Source organism: Megalops cyprinoides, chromosome 7 (assembly GCF_013368585.1).
Source record: "Megalops cyprinoides isolate fMegCyp1 chromosome 7, fMegCyp1.pri, whole genome shotgun sequence".
NCBI classification, from domain to species: Eukaryota; Metazoa; Chordata; class Actinopteri; order Elopiformes; family Megalopidae; genus Megalops; species Megalops cyprinoides.
In genome coordinates this window covers 21185608-21213410 of record NC_050589.1, presented here as the reverse complement: position 1 = coordinate 21213410, position 27803 = coordinate 21185608, and the positions used below count along the sequence as shown (strand labels likewise).

Here is a 27803-nt window from a genome sequence, read left to right as displayed (position 1 = left end):
CAACTTCTGACAAAACCAAACACTTCAGATGCTGGCAGTTCCAAGAATGTCAATGAATTTTTAATGTCAACTGACACTTTTCCGGAAGCTTTATGCATGAGCATTATGCATAAAGGAAGATGTCCTTTAACTGGGGAACTATTTGGAAAGATTCTCAATAAGACATGAACATGGAGTAGAAATGGCTCCTACTGTATCCCTGGCACCGGTACAAGGCCTTCACCAATTACACAGGAATGACCTTGTTAAAGAAGATCTTTACATAACAAACGCTGATTGCGTAACGGAAGCCTTGCTGCCTGGTGGAAGATGTATGGTGCAAAGGACTGTGGGGAGGATTGGTGAGTACATGGGTAGGGCTGTGAGTGAATGGCATCACATGACAGCTGATGGAGCCCCCCAGCTCACTCTCACTCACTCTAAGGACAGGTGGATGACAGAGGAAGCTGTGACAATAATCACCAGGACTCTATGCAGTGACTACACAAACGGTCATGAGCCTGGCCAGGACAACCTCTGACCCTGACATCAGCAAAGATAACATTTTAAAGGCTGCGCATTTAATTCGCTGTACTTTACACCAAGAATTAAATCCCTTATTCAATCCATTATTGACTCTAAAGAGATATTAATCTAGTTATGCATTGTGTTGTTATTTTAATGTTTAGGTTTTTGTAATTTACTACCTGCACAGGCAGAATCCTTGTCACTCAGAAAGAAAAGAAGTTGCAGGTCCAGCTGCTGATAAACGCTTATGAGCACATATGAAAAGAGTGGTCTTCTCTCTTTGACAGAGACAGAGGAAGTGATGGCTGAGGGCCCTCATGGTGGCAGTAAACTAGGATCTCTTCGGTGACAAAAGGGGGACCACGGGTCGACATTAAGTATTCCCTCTTCAAAGGCTGCTCCCCTGCTCCGTCAGTCTCCCATCTCACCTTACAAGTGCCGTCACTGTCACTCTACTGTCCTTCTATTGCTACTTCCACAAGCACTTTCTCTTACATTCATCGCACTCCCTCTCTCTCCATAGAATCAAAATGCTCTTTCTCCTTCTATTTCTGCATGTAGTACTATCTGCCTTTTTTTTGTTCCCTGGCTCACTCAACACTCTCTCCTTCCCTCCCTCTCTCCCTCGCTCTCATCACAGTGCAGGAGCCTGAGCAGCTAATCAAGACCTTCTCCTCGGTGCTGTAACAAGTGCATCTTCCTTTCTTCTGCCTGTCATGTTTCAGAAATCAAAAAATCAATATGTTGTAAAGCAAGAATGAACAAGACCACTCTACCCTGCATCTGAAGTGTTCTGAACGTGGGCGTCAGGCACACTGACACATTTGTTCACAAAGAGTAAAGTGAAAAGGTATATGTGCTTTTACATGTCAGCATAATATAAGGTACTGCATGCAGAGAGGCATGTGGTGGAAGAGGCAGAAGGTTCAACTCCATAAGGAGGGATTCCAGCAAAAATCCAACCCCACAAAGGGTTAAGCACACACTTTCACCTCACGCTAGATAAGAACATATACTACGAAAACACTTACTGTGCTATGAGACTTTTTAGAGTTACGGCAAGGATGAAACCATCAGATGCCACTCCCTACAAAGTCTGATCTATGTTTTCTGTTTCAATCTGTTGTTAATACAGTAATGACAAGCCATACTAAGACTCTACAGAAGAGGTTAAAACTTGGTTTTTTGGATAAATCTATCTAATAAGCAGGTAAAGAACCTAACGGCGGCGCAGTAGCAACGTAGCAGCATTATTCTGGAGGATCTTTCCTCAGGCGGGCACTCAGTGTCAGACTGGACTGACAGATGTCTGTATCGTGCAACATCAGTATTACTGCTTGCAGCATTAAGCAAGTCTTTGTATTTGGAAACACACATCTCAATTTTTCTCCTCTGTGTGTGTGTGTGTGTGTTTGTGTGCACACTTGGGTATAAGTGTGTGTGAAAGAGAGTGTGTGTATGTGTGTGTGTGTGTGTGCTTTGCATTCGATCCTTGAGGCAAGCAGCTTGATATATTTACAAACAAGATAATGATCAACTATTTACGAATGAAGCGACATTCGTAACAACAAACAGTGCCTATGTGCTATGCGGCGTACTTACACCTTAATGCACTGCAACAGGACTGGCATCAAAACATTCAGTTGCGTTATGAAAGGGAATAACCGAATGGAGCGTTACGGTGTGCCTCGCAGGGTTGTGAGGTGTAAGCTTACTCACTGCCTGGAGTGGATAAAAACCTTATCCACAGCTGCCTCCTGCAACATGCTTAAGGCTATTCGCGTTTGTGTGCAGTGTAGGGTGAAGGGTGTGGCTGGGTTAACAGACTAACACAGTCACCTTTCTCACACCTGGTCAAAAGAGAAAACAACCAAAAAGGGAATGTGTTTTCATTTCATACCCTGACATCAACACCACTTCAACACCACAGGCGAATCAATGACTGGAGCAAGACAGGGTGTAGGTTTTTGCACAGGCCCTGGTGCAAATTGGCTTGGGGGAAGACAGAGCCGGGATGCTGGCTGTCAGCTCTCTAATAGCATGTCACCGTTGGGCTTGGAGGAAGTCTAGAGGGGTTGGGTGGATGACTCTGGGCCAAGATGTCTAAAGTAATGAGGGTGCTTCTGCCAGAAGTAGAACCGACCAATTTGTCAGAATCTGCCTGAACCCAAACACTCAGTTCTGTGTGTCCATTCACATTTGCTCATCTGTCCAGCAGGAAACTCACCACCCTATTTAAAGCAGCCACCCACCCCCACTACTATCACCTCTCTCATATTCATGAAAGCTCAATTTCCCCAAAAAGAGGAGAGCAACCTGCATTTCATATTCATTGAGATTCAACAGCTGCCACATGAAAAATCCACTAAAATAGTATTGGAACTGGGAACAGAATTCATTTTAGACTCCTAGAAAGGATCCACACACACCCAGGAAAGTCAGGAATGAAGAGGCAAGATCCTCTCACCCTTGATAATCAGCTTACCATCCTGCTTGCCTGAGAAGGGGCGTGAGGTGACAACCATCTGATTCAGGGGTATGAATAGGTGTCACATCTGAAAATCTTTTCAGCCTGTAGGTGGTACAAGTAACCATTGCCTATGCTTCTTTTCTAATGGATTAAGCCGCTTTATATGTTGTTTGCCTATTTGTCTTAAACCTAAATCATCACAACACCATCTGCAAGTAGAGCGAATTGGAAAAAGTGTGTTCGCTCATTTGAAAGTCAGATTTCGTAGAGTTGGAGCTCAGGAGGGATTTACAGACAAGCCATCTCGTGATGCAACTTTTTCAGTCAGCAGAGTGAAGTCATAGGCGTTGTTCTAAATACGTGCCCTGATTAAAACTTCACTCAGTCAGAAACAAAGCCTGTCAGAATGTCCTGACGCAAAAAAGAGCAACACTGGCTCAGAGAATGAGCTCAACTTGAGAGTAGACACGAGACGTGATTCACATGCAACCACCTTCAGAGCTCCAAATAATGCAGCTCTAAAAATAGCAGGAAAAAATCTGACAGATCAATCGATTTTCACGTGACACTAACCAACATTAGGTCTGCACAGCGCAACAGTGCAAAATCTAAGACTGCAATGGGTACACTACTCATTTAAAAAAAGGGGATGCACAAAATTCAATCCCTAACATTTGCACAGTCAATTGGCATATAAAATGCTTAAAGTGTTGTATGTATTTATAGGGGATTACACCTTTAACTCCTGACTGAAATGAGATCCAGAGTGGGACGACGGTCTGCCAATGCCATGCTGTTGGACTGCTGTCATACTCCTCACAATCACATGGAAACAGTACATGCCCAGAACACAGTGTGACAATCCCAGCTAGGCCACCGCTCTGGAAACAACAGCCACGGTTTACTTATTCCCAAGCTTCGGAGTTCCAGACACTGCCTTGCAGCATTTATTTTCTTAACACGTTTCCGAGTCGTGGGCGAATTGCTTTTTGGTGCTCAAACCCATGAAAACTCTGTGTACGATGCTTTATATGTCACCATGGCAGCAAAGACCAAAAGAACGATCCCTTTCATACTAAAATGGAGGCAAGAGGCAGATCTGCAGCCAGCAGGGCATGCTGGGACATGCTCCCCAGCAGAACACATCGACACATTTCCATGCAAATCACTGACATAGCTTTTTCATTATTGCATCAAATCAGTCCTGTGTCCAGTGCCATGACTAACTTCAGTAATTTCTGTAATTTATTTATGCCCTGCTGCACAGACTTCTCCCCTGGCACATCTGAACTCAACTGTTCATCATGTGTACACTCTGAAACGATGAAACACTGTCCTCTGTCCTCTGAACAGACAGTACCGTACCGTTAAAAAGAGGGAGGTGATCTGATATTGCCTTCCAGCACTCCACCATGGGTGAAGGAGGATTTGGAAAGGGTTAATTACCTGCCTGTGGCAACGGTTTTCCATAGAAACAGACATCGCCATAGTAACAAAAGTTTAAGAAAACTGCCTTTTGATGATGGTGGGCTGTGTAACAGCACTTTAAGAAGTGTACATTTCTGTGTGCAGACACCATAGAAGCTTATTTACACCCAGCTTTGGATTCTGTTCCAGTTATATCATAGACTGCGGTGGAAAACAGGAACAGCTCATTACAGAGGCTGAATAGAGACCATAAATGGTTCTCCACTTAATGCACCACAAAATACCTTGCCAATGTAGGACATGGTGAGTAGAGAAAGGATCCATCTTCTTTTCCCCCCACCTATAGTACAGACACTCTAAGCGCAAGTCATTTGCCAGAGAATGCATTACCTGAATTACTAATAAAACCTCTTTGAAGGATGATAATCTTCTTCCCACCTTTAGCCAGGAAAGGAAGTCAGGACCCCTGCTCAGCTCAGAGAACACAATAAGAGACATAAAAAAGTAATTTTCTGCTGAAAAATTGTATATCTAATTACAGTATTCCCACCATTCCAATATGAATCGTGATAGCATATTCATTATTTAAATACTTTTTCCTGAAAAAGAGAAATGCATACATCACGAATACTTTCATTTTTTAAAAAATGGTGGACATTCAACCTGAGGCAGTAAGTCAAAATAACCTTGGAATAGTATTCTGGAGCTCAGGAAATCTAAACATAAATGTAATATTAGACTTATTTAATGGCTGGGTATAATGTCCAAAGCTTTAATGCTGAAGAATGATTGTCCTGTAGACTGCCACAGCAATGTTGCGAGGACATTACATGTTAATAAAAACGTGCAGAGAGGTTCCTCTTTTATCATTCAGACATCAACACCTTGCAGGCAATTATTTATTCAGACCTGGGGAATCTGCGTGATGGTTTTGCTGGCTTTCTGCCTCCAGCAACCAATTCAGGATCAGTTTTCAACCTTAATTTGAATCCAGCGTATGACACAAAAAGCTGAAAATGATCCAGGTTCAGTGTTTGGGGGCTGTAATGAGTGCATGTACGTTACATGGAACTAGGTAAACTAAGCAGAAAGATCCGGGGCAAACATACCATGATACCATCTACCATCCCCATTTTATTTTACTAACTCCTTTGTTTGCCTCCTCCCAAACACACCAAAACCACTGACTCTACAAACAACAAGGACAGGCAGAATGTCTTAACATGCAGGGTGGCCAACTGAATGATTAAGCATTTCTAGTCTTGGACAATTTTTGTCAATTTCGCCTCTTTTTACAGTTAAGGAAATGTTTGTGGTTTGGGGGGAACAGGGCCTACCTGTGCAACCAAGGGCACCAGCAGGACGGACTCCATCAGCCAAAGGACCCGAGGGCTGGGGGCTGACGGGACTTGTAGGTTTGGGAGAGTGCAGACAATTTTTAGATGTGGTAAGGTGATATTAGTATGCCAGTATTTATTGGATTATGACTTTGTTGAGTTAATTGATTTATTTCAATGTGCTTAGTTTAGTCCAAGATGGCTGATTGCCTTTATAAGAGCAACTTTCAGTCAGTAGGGGAAAAGCTGGCAAAGAGTGTAGTGGGACTGAAAAATCACAGTATAATTGATGTTCTCTTTTTGCCTGCTTAGGTTTATTGTTGGCATTTTGTTTGTGTTATTCTTCTGTTTTTTCTTCATTGTTAATTTATTTGCTGTTACTTTCACCAGTCACAGCTTGGGTGAAATAAACCACCATAACCTCATCAAACCTTTTGACCTCATCAGTTTATTATCGCCTCTCAGTCATTCCGCAACGTTTTTATGTAGCGAAGGGTGAGAGCAGTCACCCCACCCAGCCTCGAACCCGGGTTCTAAACCTGCAGCTTGACTGCAACGCCAAAGAGCCTGGCTCGTTGGTATGGCAGTCAGAGCGCATACTGAACCGTAGTGACAGCACTCTGTCACAAGGGCAAAATCTATCTACACTGTACACATTCCGCTGGGGTAAGGGGCTCTTGTTCTCTTATTGTCTTTCGCAGTTTTTCAATTCATCTGTCAACGATCTTGATTTTCTGATCATGAGGCCTCCATCAGCTCCACTGAGTCCCAGCGTGCAGCATAGCAACAGTAGTGATGCCCTTTTACACAGCCAGCTGTTCTGCTTGCTGCTGTGGGCCATAACCTCCATATTTAACAGCGGTTCGGTAACCTCACTAAGGAAACTGGCCAGGTTAAAACAATCCAATGAGAAAAAGAAATATAAATATACATAGATGGATAGATAGATAGCTACTCAAGCAGGTGGGGAAGGACAGTCTTGGGAATTTTGTGTGGGACACTCCTTTTGTAAAGGAATGTAGTATGTGTGTAACAGTTCTGTGGTACTCTGTGTAAGTCTGCAAGTCTTTATGTGAAAACATAAAGCTTCTGCATCTCAAAAATTTTAGAAAACTCTAATGCAACACCTATGTGCATCAGATCCTTGGCAATTTGAAGCAGTGCCAAATCTAGGCCTACTGTTCAGCCCATAATAAATATTCAGCGCGGGTCTTCGTGGCACAGAGAGACTTCCCTCACACCTGGGCACTGGGGCAGAGCGGTGGAGTATCCATTTTGGCTGGCTGGAAACAGGGATGTGTTGGGGGTGAAAGCACAGAGGGAAAGCATCCCTCCTGAGATCAAGCAAAGGGCAATGGCTGCTAAGTGCAGATCTGGCCTCCTCTCCCTCAGCGTGGGTTTCGTCACTCGACCCCCAGCTGCTGGGTTAATGCACCCGTCTCCTTTGATCGGAGGAGATACGTTTCATTACCAGCGCAGTGAGGAATCAATAGCATGGCCCTGTAACTAGAGATGGAAGTGGTTCTGTCAGGGTCGCTGCATTCAAATCAGCCTCAGGGCTGCCGCTGTGATGAAGCCACACTGCTCACGCACACACATAGGAGCTCACACACACACATACACCAGTTTACACTACATACACACAGACACCAGCTCACATAGTCACATGAATGCATACACACACACACACAAGACAGACACACTCAATCACCACCTCAGATATAAGCATACAATCAAACACACATATGCACACACATGCGTATACACTCAAACACGTGAACAAATGCACATGCACACATATGCACGCCCATATACACACGCGCACACACACACACACCTCTCTCTCTCTACCACATGCACACATTTATATACACATTTATTCCACCTTCTTTTCTCCATGCCACCTCAGAAAAACCCAAGAACAAAAAAAGTTCCCAGTGCTTATGGGGGCAGCTTATGGTACTGCCCTTGGCTTCCATCCACCTCTGCAGAGCTGCATCCAGCTCTGCCAGTGCATCCATAGAGAAAGATCTCCACTCGCCTGCTGACCACTCACTATCAACTCCACACATACTCTGCACATGTTCTGCAGAAAAATATACTTCAACTGACAGTATTGGCTATAGCTACTCACGTAACAGGCACAGGCAGACAGAGATGGGCAGACAGGCAGAGAAAGATAAGCAGACAAAGGATGGTGACAGCAAGAACAGGAGAAGAGAAGGAGACAGAAAAATAAAAAGAGAGACAGAATGGTAGATGTGCACAGACCGACAGACAGACAGACACCATCCCCACCCCACGCCCAGACTCCATTTCCTCAGAAGTACCACATGCTGGAAATCCTCAGTGATTCTGATAAAGCCACAAGATCAGGGTGTTCATGGTGAAATCAGAACCACAGCAATTATTGCTGCAACCTCTGAGGAATTAGAGAGGACCCCGGAAGCACCGGCAGCTGTGCATTCAGTCCTTCCGAATGTCTGCCCTCCATTCCCTGTGGCTGATTGAGCCTTCCCCAGGCAAACAGACACGAGGCAAGGGGAAAACCAAGATCAAAAGTGAGTTAGAGTGTGTGTGTGTGTGTGTGTGTGTGTGTGTGTGTGTGTGTGAGTGTGTGTCTGTTTAATAGCCTTCTGCATTTTTTTCCCCACTGGGTAATTATGGTAAGACAGGGTTCTTATATTCAATCAGACTACAAATACAGCAATTAATAAGTGTGACTTTTATTTAGATAAGCTTCCTGGGGGATTGCATGTAAAAAATGTGCAGAGCCTAAAATGTTACAAAGTTTATGAGAATGTCTGTTAGCCAGGAGCTCATTCTTCCATAATTTCTGCTGGAAGACAATAGCAGGGCAGGTCAATGATCTCTCTCTGCACATTGAGAAAAGCAGCTGACTTTGAAGCTGCCATTGGAGAGCACTTTGAACAGCGATGAAGGGAGACACTGGGCATCTCTCAGGGCAGAGAGTGGAGGGAGGGGCAGAGCACACCGCGGCGGCTCTCTACAGAGGGCAAACTACCGACATCAACAGCGCTCAGTCAAAATACCACCTCCAAGGCTTTGTTTATTCTCAGTCTCTATTATTACGATTGTCTAGTAATAAGAACGCAAGGACCCAACTCCCACACAGATAATGCCGCTGGACAAACATATCCAGGTGGGTAAAATGTAGACCAAATACAGACAGCTGACCAGCTTACCACAGTACCTGACACCACTGGTTTTTTGTTCAGCAGCACTGCTGTTGGCTTGCCATAAAATACACACAGAAACAAAGGCAACTGGAAATGCTCAGAATTATCACAGCTCATTCAAGGTAGTTCATCAGCAGTTCAGCTCTCCCTCTGAGAGAAATGCCACTCACCAGCTCTTAGATATACTTTAAAATATATGAGAAGTCCTGTTTTTGTGTTCTAATTTCCAAACATTTTGTTATAAGCATTTGGTGGGCGGAGCTATACCAAAATAGAGCTTTAGGAAATATATGTACATTCTTAACATTGACCTCAATACGACATATAATCCAACCCAGCCAATCAATCCATTTGTGCATGGTACCTTATACCATTTCACGATAAGCCTATATGGCTTGGTATTGCGCATTAACTGTAAAAGAAGGATTTACTGAGGACATTAGGAATTTGCTGAAAGCCGAGCTTGCCATAATTGCCAGTGCAAAATGTGACACGCATTTAAAATAGACCTCAGGGCTGAAGCGTTGTATTATTGATAAGACAAAGTGGCTGAATGCAGTGGAGCCCGCAGAGCGGCACACACACAGGATGGAGCGGGAAATAAAGGCGAAGCTAACATTGGCACGTCCTGATGGCCGATGCACTAACACCCACTGACACCAGGCAGCCTCAGGAGAGCGGTTTACAAACACACACAATTACAGCCGACCAAATTATGACACAACAAACAGAAAAGTACACCACCTGTCGGGAAAACAAATGCAAACACAGAAAGTGATACTGAGCGCAATCAGAACTGTAAATTGTCAGCACACCGCAGCTGGCTATCTGTACACAGTAACTAATAAAAACATGTTGACAAGGTTTGGTATATAAAAGGGCTGCGGAGTTCTGGCAGACTGTGTTTAAATATAGCTAAGTATAAGCTGTCACATCCCGAGGGACAACTGGGTGGCGTACATAAACTGAGCACTTTATTTTGAGGTTTTCCTGAATTTATCATTTCAATTGTTTTAATAAATTCATGATCTCTACTCATGTGTTTAACACACTAATTAATTGATTATTTTGTTTTCTTGTTGTCTTGTTTATTTGCAAATTGTACTTTTAAATCAGCTTGTAATGATTGCAGCAATTGACACTGTGCTTTGGCAACACAAGTGTATCTTTGTTATGCCAATAAACTGAATTGAATATTTAGAGATAGGGAAAGAGATAGTATCTTCTTGATTATGTTTCCTGCTTTTAATTTCTGGATCTTTTTCTTTTTCATCGCTTATGTTTATTTCAGTTTATTTTGCATGACTATTTATATTAATATGTATGTATTTACACTGCATGTATCATTTAGTTTAACAGTTTTTTTAGTGGACAGTTCCAGAGTGACTCACACAGGTTACAATGATTTAAGTTTATAGAGCTGGATATTTTACAGAGGCAACTGTGAATGAAGTGCCTTTCCCCGGGGTACAGCAGCACTATCCCGGTGGAGAATTGAACCGGAAACTTTTCAGTTACAAGCCTTGATCTTTACCACTATGCCCCACTGCTGCCTCATACTGTTGATTGATGACTACAGTATATATTCACACTTAACCTTTGTATTAACATGTAACCTTGTCGTACTGTGCAATGTGAAGTCACGCCAATAGCAGTTTGAATTTAAATGAATATTATTGAATACTAGAGAGGACAATATTTTAAATGAGAAATAACTTTCTACCACAACAAAACACCATTCTTGCAACATATCATGTTTACACACACACACAGAAAAAGAAAGTCAAAATCGGAATATTTTGTTGAGGTTAAGACACACCACTGTATTTGATATTAAACATTATAAAATTCTTGTAGAGGATAAAGTGTATGACTTAATGATGCCCATTTATCCAGAAAACAAGAAGGCAGTGAAAACTGAGGAAGATGTTTATTCTTCAGTCAGGGCGTTTGAGTCTGACATTGTTCAGTATTTACATCAATGAAATGACCACAGTGTGAACAATCTGCAGCCCCGGGACTCACTCGGCACGACACTCAAATTAAATTCCTCTTCTCCACAGATGACCTGATTTTGTTGTTCCCAGTGAAATGAGGGCTACACTAGGACCTGTCAAACTTGGGCCTCTGCAGTAAATAAAAAAAACATGGATTTTCAAGAACAAGACCACGTCTCAGTGAAGACGATACAATGTGACCCACTGCAATATACTGATAGAACACATACAAAACTTGCACAAACAATGGACTAACAGTCAATGCATGAGGGAGGCTTGATTTGCCAATGGAAGCACTTAAAGAGAAAGCTTAAAAGGAGGTTGAAATGCATTATGGGGAAATTTCACAAAATAAACATGCCTATAAGAAATTGTTTAAAAATAGCTGACTGTGTATTACAACCAGTTTCAATACCTGGAAGTGTGGTATGGGGTGACTTAGTATAAAGTTGTTCAAAATGGCATAAATGCTCAACTAAAATACCCGGCATGCTGGTTTCCACGAACATACTCTTAAGGTCCATTGAAACACTTATTCATGTAGGGTAGGATAAGGTCAAAAAGCATTGCACATAATCACTGAAAAAATGCATTACAATTTCAGATGCACTCAAAGAGAAGTGAATCAAATTCTCTTCAGCACAAGGCCTTCCTGTCCAAAGTCTAAAAAAAGAGTTCCCTTAGTCACCTAGTTTTAAAATTTGCTCACTGTAATAATATGCCAAACTAAATGTGAAGCAACCTATATATCAAATGAGAAATTATTTTGAACTTTGAAAAGAAAAGGAAACACTGATCACTGTGAGACTGAGATGAACTTCATCCTGCACTGCGCTAAATACACAGCATAATTTAGCAATAATTTCAATAATTGTATCAAATTTGGTCACATTGTTAGACACTATAACAATGCCAGTTTTACTCGGTGAGGGAGACAGCCTAATTAGCTTGTTTATATGCAGCAGCTTGTCATTGCCAGAGATAAACACAATGACCACCAATGTCAACAATATGTACGCATACATTGAAGAAACCACATATTTCTTCTTATTGTTACAGTACGATTATTGTTAATGTTTATGCAGTTGTGTGCATACAATTGTACAATATTGTACAATTAGCAACTTTGTATTGATATTTTTCTGTTACATATACTTTAAACATACTGCCCTGCGTTATGCCAACAAAGCACCTCAAACTTTAGCCAAAAAAAAAAATAAAATTGAAAGCGGGGAACTGAGTTGGTGGGGGGTTGTCGGGTTGTCATTGTCACTCTCAGTGCCTTGAGGAGAAAACAAAGTTGGAGCAAAGCGAGGGATTGAAAGTGAAAGAAACTGACAGAAGGGGAAGACTGGAAAAGAGCTGGGTGGAGGGGGGGGGCAATCAGGAGGCACCACGGCAGACTGGGAGTGGAGGAAAGGAGGCAGAAAAGATGGAGAGAGAGGAGAGCAGGAGTCAGTGTATGTGTGTGTGTGTGTGTCTGGGCTGTTTTGCTTTAATGAGAAATGAGTCTGACTTCACAACACATCAGGGTGAATCTAAGAGAGGACAGGCAGAAGGCACGCATGTTGGAGACGCCACATATCGCCTACTGCCAGACTGCATTCGGCTAAGCTGATCAGCTACTGGCACGGCTTCCTGTGCTCACCAGAGGGAAATCTTGACAGCAATATTTTAATTGATAAGTGAATGAGTAATGATGCAGGTTGACACCAAGAAAAACAAACAAACAAACTGAGGGTTTATGAAAAGTATATTCACAAATCATGCTTGTACATTCCTGCCTATCCACTACAGTACAAAGCACAAAGAACACCAGCAAAATGGCTGTGTGACCTCAAATTATAGTATTACATGGTCTATATCCACTCTTCAGCCGAAGAAACTCCTGTGCCTCAAAATGGAGCCCAGTGCCTTTTATTCCCAAGTATATAATCATTCTTTCAAACAACCGAGACACTGAAGGGAAAAAAGAAGCAGGCTGGCACAATGTATCCCAGACTGGTTCAGGTAAAACTGCTGAAGCCACAGTAATGAATGTTTTTTAGAGTGCTGACAAGACTGCAGAAGACTTGCGTGTTTGCACCTCTACCCAGACATTCGACTCGTTCTAAAAATGTCTTAACTCTGCTCACTGGGTCACTTCTGCCCCAAAACAAACACACACACACACACGTTGCCAAGCAACTGTAATGCTCACTCAGTCCGGTGTTTGGGAGAGAGAGAAGGATGGAGGGGGGTGTGGGGGCTCGGGGGATGAGCAGACATGTGTTCTGCCCCTGTGAGAGAGGCCAGCACGATAACTGCCAGTCAGCTTTGATGTACACTGTGGCTCCTCCAAGTCCAGGTCGGGCAAACCTTTCATCAAGCAGCTGTTCAATTGGCATTAGTGTTATGTTCATAACATCTTTGCTCAGATAGTGCCTTCGACTGGTCCCACCATTTTACTCTGTTACTACTACTTCTGCAGTACTACTTTAGTATTATCATTGTTGTTGTTTTTGTTTTTTGTTCTTCATAAATTAGCTTTGCCAAATCAGCATCCAGAGATTCAGTACAACTTAACTATGACTATAACTACAGATTAAACCAAATGCTGCTACTGCTTGAGGTATTTATATTTGACAACATCATAACCCTACATTTAAATAAAAAAGCATCAAAGTTTGATGACCTATGCAAATGAAAAAAAAACATATTCCTTCAAAAATCTTGCTAAAAGCTAAAGGACGTTTCATTTTTCTTAAGACGATGAATCTTCAGGCACTTGGCCTTTTTCCATTTAAATATTTTATTAACATCTCTCAGTATACATATAGATATGGATCTGCAGAGGAAAATGAGTTACAGATAGAGAAGGAAAAGGTCCTACTTTAATATGGCAATTATTTGGAACCTGTTTTTGGTTTTGATCATGAGATTTGTATGATTAACAAAAAATTCAAACTAAAATAAAATCATAGCTATTTCTTTGTGTACTTCACATGAAATAATATAAAGAAATAAATGTAGGTTTTATTTTAAAGGCCTGATCTCCGTCTGAGGAGACAGTGAGAGACTATTTATCTTGAGGGAACAGCTTAATAGCTCGAGGGAACAAGATCTTTATCTGGAGGGAATAACATCCATATCTGTAAGGAACAATTGAATATCTCAAGGGAATGATTTCATATCACGAGACAAGGACTTTCTATCTTGAGGGAAGGACTTAATATCTCAAGAGAATTACTTAATATCTTGAGGAAACAAGATATTTATAACAAAAAAGTAATTCTCTCCTGATAAGTAGGCACCCCCTCCAGAAATGACATCATTGCTTTGTGATATTTAATTAATTCCCTGCAGATATGGATCCTCTACCCTCAAGATATTAAATTGTCCCCTTGAGGTATAATATTACTCCACATGGAGTAATATAATATCTTTCCTTGTCTTCTTAGGGGTGCTAGTAATGCGACCACATTAGAAGCAATTAAGTAAAAAAAAGTAACAGCTGCTGATGGGTGAACCTTACTCAAATTATCAACCTTATTCACCAACAAAACAGGTTTGGGAATGAAGTTTAAAGTGAAGTTATCTGCTTCCCCTACTTGCATTTCACCGGACAACACTGAAACTGCTGGTTCTCAAAGGTGATACAAGGTATCAAACAAATTAGGTGGAAAAGAATCTCCAGACAGACTTAAATGTTAACAATGATGTTTGAGAGACACAAAAGGAATTACAATGCAAATTCCAAAAACTGCTGCAGGCATACTAAAACTAACGAGCCGTATTACCAAAACATAGCTCATTTTAATCATCTCCAATGTAACACATTACCAGTCTAATATCCTTTTTTATCTCTAAAATTTGTTGTCACTACGGGCCAATTTATTTCCTCAGAATTAAAGCATTTCTCACAAATATGAAATAGGTCAGGCAGGGATTTGCATGTCTTTTGTAAATTACCCAGTCTGAGAAGTGCAAATCTGCCATCAAAAGGTACACACTCCCTCTTGCCTCACATGGATAACTGAAACCGTCTTGTCTGTAACTACAGGGTTTATAGTGACATCCACCTCACCCCAATCTGACCAATATCACTGCTCCTGCTAAAACTAAATGGGGATACTAACCCAAACTAAACTTTCCTCACTAATTGAAACTTGCCCCCCCCATTATCTTACACATAGTTTAAAATTTCAAAAGAAGTGTTCAAAATTAGTTGAAATCATCAGCATCAGTTGTGCTTTCCTCAAGTTCTTCTCCCCTTGTCCACTGAGGGTAAATGGGTGCAAATGTTAGCTCTCTTAATTTGAATCATGATGTACAGCACTCCTAAACAGACTCATTAAGATTCCAAGTGAAAATCTTGAAGCCAGTTGAATTAATAACTTAACAGAACCATAGGAATGAGCCTATTTGCTTATACTGCAGACAGAGTTGTTTTCAGTACAAAAGGTGCTGCTTTCCTGTGCTTTTTTGAGCAATATGTTCTAGTTTTTTAGAGCCATTATTCAAAAATGTCTGCATCTGACCGTTAAAGGTCATGTTAGAATGGCCTCGATGACAGAAACATAGCTCAGACAGCGGAAATGGCCAGGAATGTAAACAGACAACGATGTTACACTTGTAGCTAAGAGATAAAATTAAACAACAGAACATTTCCTGTTTTCCATCAGACTCTACGCCATAAATATTCAATCCTAACTAATCCACACGGTAGCTAACAGGGATCGAGTATGGACAATGCTGGTGTATGCGTGTCAATTTAGGACACCACATTCTTACCCTTCTCCACAGAGGTGATTCCCATGGAGGGCTGTCCCAGACTGGCCTTCCTTTCCCACTTGCCTTCGTCGGGGTTGTAGATCTCCACCGAGGATAGAGGGCTCTGCTGAGCATCCATGCCTCCGATCACCAGCAGCCGGTTTCCCAGTGTCACCGCGGCCGCCCCTGCTCGGGCTGTGGGCAGCGGGGGCAGCTGAGTCCAGGTCTGGGACGTGACGTCCAGAGCCTCAGCGGTGTCCAGCGGCAGGCCAGTCTCGCTGCAGCCCCCCAGCACGTACAGCAGCCCATCCTGGAAGAGAGGGGTGCAGTAGACCCTCCGCGTGGGCATCGGGGGGAACACCTCCCAGTACAGGGACTTGACCGGGCTCACTGCCATCTCAGGCACAGGCATGGCTCCTGGACTCGGTGGCTGAGGGGGATCATAACCTGGCGGGGCCCTGACGCAGGGGCGGAATCACAGGACACCGCAACGCTTCCTACGGTCAGTGTAACCCGCCCCCCTCACCGAGAGCGAGAGCAGGACAGATTCCACCTCACCGCTCTGTCAGTTGTTCTGGCTCTCTCAGTATGTTTTATTCATCTGTTTGTTGCTTTTAGAAAGAGAGAGCCATAGGCTACTTTTCCCCAGCTCTGCGGCACATACATCCAAGAGGAAAACACTGCCGTTGATTCCTGTGGCTTGACAATGGGAGGAAAACAAATGAAAAGAGAAGTCGAAAATAACTTCCTGCTGATTAAAATCAGCCTGCTGCAATGACAACTGGAAAGGTGGAATGCCAAGAAAGTACCAAAAAAGGTAATGGTGATGGAGATGGCATCGAAGAAAAAAACGTTATTCAGAGCAAAGGAATCCAGAGATATGACTGAGCTATCTGAGTTTAAATTCTACAACTGAATTCCAGCGCATTCATCTCTGTTTTAATTCAGATATTGATCAGAAGGTGAGAGTAAGGACACGGTTCTCTAACGAACATTTTCACAAAAAGAAATCAGTTCCCGTGCTGACTGCAAGAGCCAAGGCTAAGTCACCCTAATTAGGCAAAACTCTCTGTCCCAAAAACAGCTAGCACATTGGAATCCAGCTCCAGCTCCAGCTCTTGCCAGGATGCGGCCTCCCCTTGGGCAGAATACACCTCCCACCAAGTCAGGAAAATCCCAGCACTGACCCAGAAGATTCAATGGCAGGAGCAGTGACATTTACTGCCAGGTTCCCAGTGTCCCTGCAGCGAGGCCAGGAGCCTCTCAAGAGGCGATTCACAGCACAACGACAGGGAGAGGAGGACGTCCAAAGGTCACCACAGCCAGTGAAGCTCACGCCGCAGACGTCATGCAGATCCACCCTAATTGGTCCTCGAACTGCCTGGCTAATTAGCAATCTTTTCTGATGACGGGGCAGTCAGAGGGGCCTGGTTCTGTAACAGGCCCAGGTCTCTGAAATCGAGCGAGGCTTTAATGTCAAATCCTTGCAAACCTGACACCGAGTTACCTGCAGAGATCGATGGGCTCCAGCAGGTGTGAGGTGCTTCTCCCGGGTAACAGACGAACTGATGAATGCCAGCACTCCAAGGGGTGGGGAGCGGCGCCCCAAACCAATAATTTTCTCCCGCACCTCACACTCTGTTCACTTCAGGTGTGCTGCTCCTCCCCGCATGCCAGATGGGATGCGCCCTCTTTCTCTTTCTTAATTTGGCTCTTTGTTTTAATAAGAGGCTTGCTGGTGCAAAGCCCTACGGCATGTTGCGCACTTCTTCCAGCAGAAATAAAAAGCACCGGATTGCGCAAGCAGCATTTTTAGGCCATGTTTAGTTAGTAATGCAATATTAATGGGCCATTAAGATTTACTGGGTGCTGGGAAAAGGAAAGCTGGAGTAGAGTCAGCACTTGCGATGTTGTATGTTGACGCTGCAGGGTTTCCTCCCCTCATGTAAGTCGGGGGAAGCGAGCGTGAGCACACGGCTCATCTCAGAAAGCGGTGATCCGGGCTGGAGCAGGAACAGGCGGCTCCAGACAGTAGGCGCATAGCCGTCTTCTTTCAGCGTGTCAAAACTGTGAAGCTGCTTGAAGTGATGCGTGAAAAAACTGGCCTTTTCCCGATGTCCACTCGTGAGGGAGGTAAAGCTATACTTGCAATGCAGAGACCGCAGGACCCGGAGACACGCACAGGCCACGCGCTGCTGTGTGGCTGAATAAAAATGGGAGAGGATCAGTGATAAAAGGAGGTGCCGCTCTGGTCTGTGTGGGGCCTAGGCTGGACCATATCTCAGGGAAGCAGGATGGCACAGAGCTGCACAGGTGATTCAGATCCTATCCCTCCTCCTCCTGCCAAAGCTCCATTCCTTGGTTCCTCTGTTTACTCACAGAGCTCACAGATGCAGGAGTCACCGTACTTTTCCAAGTGCTTCTGGATGAATCCGCTTGTTCACACAGAGCATAACAAGAGCTTAACAGCGGGGTATGTGGGGGCTCCAACCACTGCTCCTGAAAAAAGAAGAGCAAAAGATGCAAATAAGTGACAGCATGGTATTGGAATCAGCAGTCCACAGTGCTCATCTCTTTAATTAGAAAAGCATGAATCAAAACATAAATATCCAGCAATGCCTTCAGAAAGTGAAATTAAGTTGGCTTGTGTTCTTGCAATAGAATCACAAATCCAATAAAATATATCAGAGACATTATAAATAATGCTAATGAAATTGCACACCACCAAGCTATAAAACTAGATGTCTCATGTCCTACCCTCCCACTTGCAACAAGTCAAATAAATAATGTGTCTCCAGTGGGGTGACAAATCAAATGCTGAGATCAATAAAAAAAGTGAACAATGTTAATTTCCATTCACTGTTCATCTCTGCTCTGTCCTTTGTCCCTGCCTTATCACTCTCCCTTTTCTTCAGCTACTATCTGCCCTGACATAGTTATATGTGTTTTCTCAGTTACTAGTGGGGTCTTCACACAAAAAATGTAATTATTCAATGTGAATCATGATGTCCAGACAGTCTGGTAATGTAGCGACTAGATGTCAAAAAGCCTAATATTTGATCTTGGCCATGGATATTACGATCTGAAAAAAAGAAGGCACTAGAAAACAGTGTGTACAATATATTTGAACAAACTTTCATAAAAAATACATTTTTACAAAAAAGTACAGTAATGTTTTACAAAGGAACCTTCACTGGCTGGCTCCAACTTGCTGAGCTAGAGACGGGACATCAAAAACCTATCAGGAGCCTCTGTGACCTTATAGCTTGATCTTGTTACATGAAAATCGATGGGCTTCTGGGAATCATTGAGAAAAAACATTTCTGTCATGTTTCATCAAAATAATGCATAATTGGTTATGTTAGACACTACCAACCATTTTGCAGATGAACACAAGTACAATGTGAGAACAGTACCCTTTTCAACTCCACCGGCAGGGCACAAAAAAATCCAATAAAATCATATAATACTTTAATAATTATACCAGCGACAAGGTCCCACAGGCCTCCAAATCCAGACTCTCCCAGTGCTGTTTCGCTTCATATAATGTAAATGTCACAGTAATCAGCTCTGATTTCTCCCGTATGACAAGCCAACAGATGTGGAAGGTTCCCTGGGGCTCCTCTGTGGGACATGAAAGAGAACGCCGCTGAGTTTGTAGCTAATTCAGTCACACTTGTGGTGAGAAATAACCTTTGTCATAACTGTCTGCCTTCTCTGCCTCTGTGTATGGAAGGCCTCATTCGGTCAGAGGGAAATACAGCGATGATTCAAAGGAGGAACAACATGTTCTACTAAGGAAGAACAGCAGCTCTACAATATACCAAACATCTTTAGTCCATTGTCTCTGACAGATCACCCTGACTCACCTTTTTAACATCAGTACAGTCTCTGAGACATACCACAGGTCATTTAAGGGGTGATGCCCCCTGTTAATCACCATCAGTAATGCAGTACTGTGTCCCAAATTGCACACTAGCATACTGCATACAAATGTGCTGTGTAGCACATACTCCAGGCTCAATCTTTTAGTATGCATCAATAAATATGCACACAGTATCAATTGTGGACACACTTTTGAATTCTAAGTGAACAAATTTTGACCTTATCAAAAGTAGACACTAGCTAGCTATGGTATTTTGCTCTTATAATAAATACTACAAATACCATGTTAAGTTACACTACAGTATGTCATGATGTATGTTAGCATAATATAGATATGTGATATATAAATACTATCACTTGTTCTCTACCCAGCTGCTTGTATACTGACTAATGAAAACCGCTGAAATTGCTAGTTATGTTTTCCATTTTGAACTCAGCCATAAGCCCCGTCCCTCTTAGTCTGCTATGAATTCTGGGATAAGTATGCGAGACACTTCCTAGATAATGTGATTCCAATGCATCCTTCTTTTTTTGGCGATTGTAATATAACATCCTATTCAAGCATGCCACAGTATGCATAGTATCAGGTATAAATGTACTGGACAGCTGGGCATATTTGCTAGGAATACCACTTAGTGTGTGACTGAGACAAAGCCCTCGTCTCTGGTTTGAGAGAAGGGGACTGACGTGATGGATGCTCTGATTCATTTCGTTGATCAGCTACCATCTCCTGGGCCCTGAGCAGCCGTTGGTCTGAGGGTCACCCACAAACAGGTTGAACAGATGTTCCCCAAGACCTTGGATGGACATTACCTGTATATATGCATACATTCACTACAGTGCAGTGAGGAAGATTGAATGCTTAACTTTCGTATGTCATCAGCCTATAGCGTTCAAGGATTGAAGTTTGTCATTGGTATTCATATTGAAGTGCTTTTACACTCATGGCTGTTGGGGAGTTTTTTGTGAGGCAAATACAATCTCAGGCAATTATAGTGCCACTTCATTACCCCGGTGACACTTGGTGGTATTAAACACAGCTCTTAGTCCTTCATCAAAATCTTCACATTGCATCAAAATCCCACTTCACAAAGGGCACCAAAGCGCATTTGTCAGCATGTGCTTCTTTATTGCAAATTCGATCTGAAATTTTGATGCGGTCTGTCATCTATAATTCATCTCCCCTCTGTCCATCCATTCTTCCTTTTTCCTGCTCGATTTCGATCTCATCCTCCCCCTCCTTTCCCCTCCATCCCCGGCTGACAATCGTCTCATAGGCCAACACATTTCTATCCATTTACCTCTCTGTGCCCAAACAGGATTATTTCTGATTGAGAGGGTCCCAGGGAGGGACAGCAGAATCACTAAGAGGAAGTCAGAGGAAATGAGGTCTGGATAGCTTTCAAAGGCCATCAAAGAAACTGCCACAGGCACAAAAGCCACCCACTGTCAGCAGTAAATGACTTAATGGCTGACACAATTTTAAAAAAATGAGAGCAGAGGATAACTTCTTCACTAATGCAGGCAGCAAAAGGCATATTTGTGTGATGCTCAATCTCACTGATAAACCTTGGTCTCTTTCAGAGATCTCCCCATGACTAAAATGAGGCACAGAATGGGCCTGCTGACAGAATACTTGTCGCATTCCATCTTACTTCACTGGACACAGCCATGTGTCATGAAAAATAAACATTACTCTCAAAACTAGTTCACCCCATCTCCCACTGACCTTCATTTGATGTCAGGAAAGATTCAAGAGGCGAACCTCAGCATTGTCACCATGACATTTTCCTTCTAAGAAAAACAAGGTTTCAGACTTGGAGGTGTACACCATTACTTCCACACTGTAACAGTTTTGTATCCACTGTCATGTTTTTCTGTTGGTAGCAAATTAGACCAGGGTTACATTTTTTTCTTTCAATGGGGCGAGATATTTAATATTGTAGGAATACATTTTAATAAATGGTTACGCCTGTTCCACTCTTGTGGAATGATAACATTTCTGTTCCAGGCCAACCCTGCGCGTCATAAAACTAACAGGGATGGGGACTTGGAAAAAACTGGATGATTCAGGGAGATGCATTAAAAGGACAGAACACTTACAGAGAGGATGCTGAATTTCAATTGGCCCTAAAACCAGCACAGTGAAACCGTTTTAGCATCGCACACACACATACACAGGCACCAGTCAGCAGAGTGCTAAAGGAAATTAGCCCCTGTGAGAAAGACAAAACAAGTCAGGCAGAGCCGTGGATGTTTGAATATTTTTCTGAAGATGAATTAAACATTTTTACTGCCTACATTGTCACACTTTCTATTCCAACTCCAGCAATAACCAAAGCTTCTCACCCAGGTGATCCATTTAATCAATCGCTTCACTGCCCGAGGCCTCCGCTGGGGACATCTAAGACAGTATCGAATGAACGTAATGCCACATACATCATTATTGTGGTGAAACAGTGTGGTGGATACAGAGGTGGAGACTGGAGTTGACAGCTGTGGGTTCAGTTCCCAAGAGGAATGCCACTGCCGAAATCACTCAGCTGATGTAACCTGCGAGTCTGAATCAGGACATCTACAAAGTAAGGAAACAGTGCTATCTAAAATGAGTTCACAGGGTGATAAACATGCTTCAAAGCATTAACCTCCCGGTTCTCAAAGCTTGAATACAATATTTTTATCCCAGCCTAGACACTAATATAGGGACAGAACATTTTGTCTAATGCATGCATATCACCAATGTTGTACATGAAGTCAAAATCAAAAACCAAGATTACAAATTAGTAGTAGCATCATGGTGAGGGCCAAGTCTGTGATCCTCACCCCTGGGGAGGCACTGAGAACCCACGTACTTCAACAGATACCCCTAAAACACACCTACTTTCCTGCCCCTCATCATCTCATGTACCTGTGTGTGAAGAAGCGCTGGATATTATGCTTGATATGTTGACCAGATTACAGCAGTGTTAGTCCACCCTGCAGCTCCCAGACTGAAAAAAGTGAAAATATTACTTTCGATTTCCCCGTGGGTGCAGTAATAACCGCCCTCCTTCTGCTGCCCGTCCTGACCAAAGCCTGGAACCAAGCGCAATATTACCTTACTCATCCACTCAGGAGACATTAAAAGTAGGTCATTTTAAAAAAAGAGAAAGGAAGGAAGAGAGAAATAACTTTTTGAGCAAGAGTGCCCCGTAACCCATACTGTGACACACAGCCACCTAAGCGGGTGGCTTCATAAAGAGTGGCGTGACGAAGTTGTGCTCTCATGTAAGCAGCATTAAACCAGATCATTAAGCAAACACTGCTCCAGTTTGGGAAAGTTATCTGAAATGAGATCGTTGCAGGAAACAAGGGGGATTTGGCATGATTGTTTTTTAACAGAGAAAAAGGGGGAACTCTGCCTCTGAATGCCGGATTCAAATTGTTATCAATTTCCAACTCTGTCCTCTCACCGCATGCCTTCCGAAACTTTCCGCCAATTTACCTGCAGCTCTGGCAGTTGGGACTGCGGGGCACGACGCACGAGCGGCCAGAGAGTAGAAATGAAATCTGTCGTGTCAGTGCACTCGCTACTACTTACTCAATCTGGGTAGGACACTTCTGGAGAGACAAAACCCTTTTCAACTCCAAACCTTTTAACTATGAGGTGCATTTTCAACAGCTCCTCTGACAGCTTGTGGTGTGGGCTACTGTATCCCTGGAGTTTTTCTGACAGCTTGTGGTGTAGACTACACAATATCCCTACAGTCCTAGTTTTTTTGTCTGACAGCTTGCAGTGTAGGTTACAGGATGTCCCTACAGCTTCCCCGACAGCATCTATGCTGGAGTGGATGTCCTTTGACTTATCTTATATACGGCAAGGAATCACAGTTTAGTTTCATGTGGATTTCTTCTTTGCAGTCTGCGAACATAAACTGAATACAAGACAGGGGCTTTGTTTTTTTTTTGTTTTTTTTTACCAAGAGTGATGATACCAAACAACCTAAATTCCAGCTCCACTTGGCTCTAAACCATGCCGTCTGAGAGCAACTCAGCTATTTAACGAACACTTCAACCCTGTCACACTTACACATTTCACTCCGAACTTGCCCCTCTCCTCTTTCGTCTCCAGAGCCCTCTAATGGAATTCACAAGCTCCAAGGGCGGATGTTTCAGCTACAATAGTTGTCTAGCATTGGTCTACTTCTGTAGCCCTTAATTAAGCACCCAAGAGTTTGGAGGGAAAATAAAGTTGAAACTGATGAAGCAAGCTTTTTTTACAGTATTAGTATTCTGGCAAGCGCTTTTTGAATATGTTCTAATACATATTTAAAGGCAGAAATGCGTTCAGATATAAATTGCCAATTTCTTTCCCTTCCACAGAGTCCTCTTTGCAGAGTGTGTCTTCTCCTTCCATTGCAGTCAAACCTCTGTCGACTGCAACCATTTAGAAGGCATTTTTTTTCTTGTTTTACTGATCAAAGAATTGAAAATCAGTTTCTCTCGTGTCACAGCGGTTCAACGGTTTTTCTGATCAGGGGGACACATTAAGCGAATATTCTCATAACTATTTCAACCAGCACCTCCTTATGAGAGTTAGGGCATAGATGGACTACAAAACTCCAGGGAGAATAATCACAAGAGTCCATATGCACCACTTATTTTTGCTCCATGGTTCAGAATCCATGCTGCACTGTACATTTTGGAAGGATTTCATGCCATTACAAAACATATTATTCAATATACACAAATAAGTAAATAAATAAATGACCTATATAACCTTGTAGTTCCTCCTAGGATATCATAGTTCATAACAAGCATATCCCCCACATCCTCCACAACTCTCCAGGGCACAAGCAGCGGTAAACTGTAGCTCTCCAACTGTGCCGGTTTTTCTTTTGTACCTTAAAACTGAATTCCTTAACTCAGCAGCATACACCAAAAACAACTTGGAGGGCAAACACTACTGTGACCAAAGCGGTAACACCCCTGCACCCCCACTGCGCCACCCCCCTCACCCCCCTCACACACCGACCCACCCACCCACCTTCCACCTCTGCAATTTTGACATTGTATCGCATCTGAAAGTCATCTTGAAATTGAAATGTGAAAACCTGTACTCTGGATCAAGGTACATACTTTTCACCTAAATGTGAGACCTAAATGTCTCATGGGTATGCATTCCATGTTTCCAGCCCATTTCCAATACACCTGAATTCATCTCATATCCAAAAAGCCTCCCCAACGTATCATTTGACCCAGTGCTCCTGTGTGTGGGATGCAGGCCTGCCTACCACATATTTGCCAAGGAGGTACACTGACCGAACCACCAAACCACCAAACACCTTACAACCAGCAAAAGTTTCAGAATGCTACAGAATTTCTGGCAAAACAGAACACCCCGCCTTGGCAAAGTACATGTCTCAGCATGTTATGGGTGGAGGGTGCACATGGCAGAGCCGTGATGAATGGCTGGCATTTATACCTCCGCGCTCCTGACAAATTCTAAATCGAATTCCAAGCGCATGCATTTACTTCCAACAGCTTTTTAATTAATGCACTGCACTTAGGGGACAGTGAGGCCAGCAGCGGGTGAAGTGAGGGTGGTGAATGGTCATTAATCACTTCACTCGAAGAGGAAGGGGTTTGCTGGACAACCACTGGTTCACAAACTGACTAATCCCATTAAGAATCAATTAAGGTGTTAAAAAAAATTCAGATTCTAAATCTAAATCGTTATCACCAAAAAGACCTCCTTTACAATTTTTTTAAGATTCCTGCTGGCAGTCAACATAAGGTAGAAATCTAACATTACAAAAACAAATCTTTGAGATACACTGTTACATAGCCATCAATCGCTGTAAGAACAAAGTAGGGAACTGAAAGCCTGAATGCACGCAAAAGCAGTTTGAAAAAAAAAAAAGAACTGGGAAATTTGTGAATCTTTTTTCCTGGTGTGATATTGGCACAAACCTTTTGGAGGAGTATTGTAGCCAGAGAGGCTTAGCAACCGAATTTAAATGAGACATATACACATAAAAAGAAAACACATCATGAAGGGTTCTCAGACATTTTTTCGGCCTAGATCCCTGAATTGACAGAAAATGAGAATAAGGACCAATTTCAGACAAGACAGGCTATTTATGTATTGAATGTTACTGTTGTTCAGGTGTGGGAACAGGCAATGAGCTAGGTGTAGCAAAATACGGCTTGCAATTTTGTAAATGCAAGAGATACCTTTTCCAATTATATGTGAGTATGATATGAACATGATTGACAGGCTGGCTTTTTAAATTACTTTATTTAATTTGCGATATGTTTTACCATTTCATGATCACATAAAAGACAGTCTTTACATCCTTCAAAGACCTCTGCCTGTGAAGAAAAGGTCTGATGATGTGATACTATATAAGGTTACGGAGAAGTGGCACCTCAGGTTGGCACAGCAGTGGTGTGTCATTAAGATGTGCTGCAAAACACCTCTCTTTCCCTTTCATCTCTCTGCTCTATGACTTCAGAATGAGCAGGGGGACCTGCAAGCACCTCCTGTCTCTCTCCCTCTCCATCTCTAGCCTCATGGCTTATTTTCTTGTGTTTCCTCACATGCAGCCCTGCATAGTGACAGACAGAAAGGGTGCCTGCCACTCGTCTCTGCAGAGTGACTGGACTGTTAGCCCTCTCTCTGACAGAGGTCTGCCTGTGTTTGAACTGCAGATGACAGCTAAAGCACCAGGATAATCTAATTAAAGCTGCATAAAATGAGCCATTACAATTCACCAGTGAAATACGTACAGCCAGTATTAATTTAGCGTTTTTTTTCCTCTTATGTTCTCTCTCCCCAACAAATAGAAATATACTTCACAAATATTAGATTAGGGGTTGTGTACTGTCCACGTGACGGCCGTGCATTTGCATTGAATTATTACATGGGGAAAGTAATGAGATGAGAATGGAAGGGTGGAGGGATAGGAGATGATCTGCAAAGCCTTACACAGACTGCCACTTACTTATATAGAACAGTTGTTTAAAGGAGCAATTTTGGTCAAGGACCTTGCTGTATGTACTCCTCCAGAATCAAAGCCACCACTCACATGTCCACAGTCCATTGCTGTAACCAATACACTACATTCTGCCTGCAGTCAAAAGTATAAATATACTGTAACAGCCCCATTTCAAGCACAAATTTAACATTATATGAGTCTTTGAAGCATTGAAAGTTCTGACAAAAATACCCATGGCTGCCTGTAATCCCGCCCCTACCTCCTGCACTTCAGCAGCTCCATAAAATTAATTAAATCAAGGGATTCGATACGTCAATGACTTGGCAAGTGCTTAGATATGGCCACAGGTCTTAAAAAAATAACAAAGCAATTAATGACTGTCTGCACAGCTTCTTTAAACATTAGACATAGATAAAACACCAAATTAAGCTGAACATTTTACAAATTAAAAATTGTAGATACGTAGTGAGTCCATTCATCTCAACTTTCTGAATATGCCTGACTGTTCATCCTTGACAGCTGGTATTTTCAGATTAATTCCTGACTCGACGCTAGCATTCTTATGCCATGTCTAAAGTTTCCAACAACCAAAGCCTTCCCTTCCACTTGTTACATGTCACAGTCTTGGTGCAAATTCAAATTAATTTCAACAGCACAGTCACAGGACACAGAAACATCTTGTTGTGGATTAATCTGAAGTGGCATCTAATGAGATGTGCAGATAGTTAATGTAACGCTACACTGCTTCTGTTCCTCACTGCCTTGACATTAAGGGAAGTTGATTGTCAGCATCTGTATGGAATGATTATGTAGGTGAACACCAAGCAGCAACAGATGATTGGTCAAATTACTGCCAATGTATTAACATCAAGAATGCAATGCAAAATATATGACACAAAATTACATCACAAACACTGCAGCAATTAAGATTTTCAGTCAAGCACAGTTAAGCAACAAAGAAAAAAGAACAAACAGCGCATATGGGGACAACTTACATATCAATACTCAAAACAAACGAAAACAAAAGAACTGGATGAAGACGAACATTTAAAGACGATCATTTAAATGTGCATTGTGTGGCAGGAAACTGCACAGCTCCTACCTTGACAGGCAGACTGCCACTGAGGAGATGGAGAAAAGCAACATAGCTATCTGGAAATAGCAGTAATAATAATGATGACTATAATAAACAGTGAAAATAAACTGAAGCAGAACAATCAATACAGCAGTAAGCAGGAAGAAGTGTT

At 42.5% G+C, this 27803-nt stretch overlaps 1 protein-coding gene across 1 annotated transcript in view; it reads right to left on the bottom strand.

Moving 5' to 3' along the window:
* klhdc8b (kelch domain containing 8B) overlaps positions 1-16903 on the bottom strand; it is a 57444-nt gene extending 40541 nt beyond the window's left edge. Inside the window, exon 1 of the mRNA XM_036533471.1 lies at positions 15713-16903. Within this exon, the coding sequence (XP_036389364.1) occupies positions 15713-16103 (391 nt within the window). The 5' untranslated portion in view covers positions 16104-16903. The remainder of the gene's footprint in view (positions 1-15712) is intronic.
* Positions 16904-27803: the final 10900 nt, after the last annotated feature.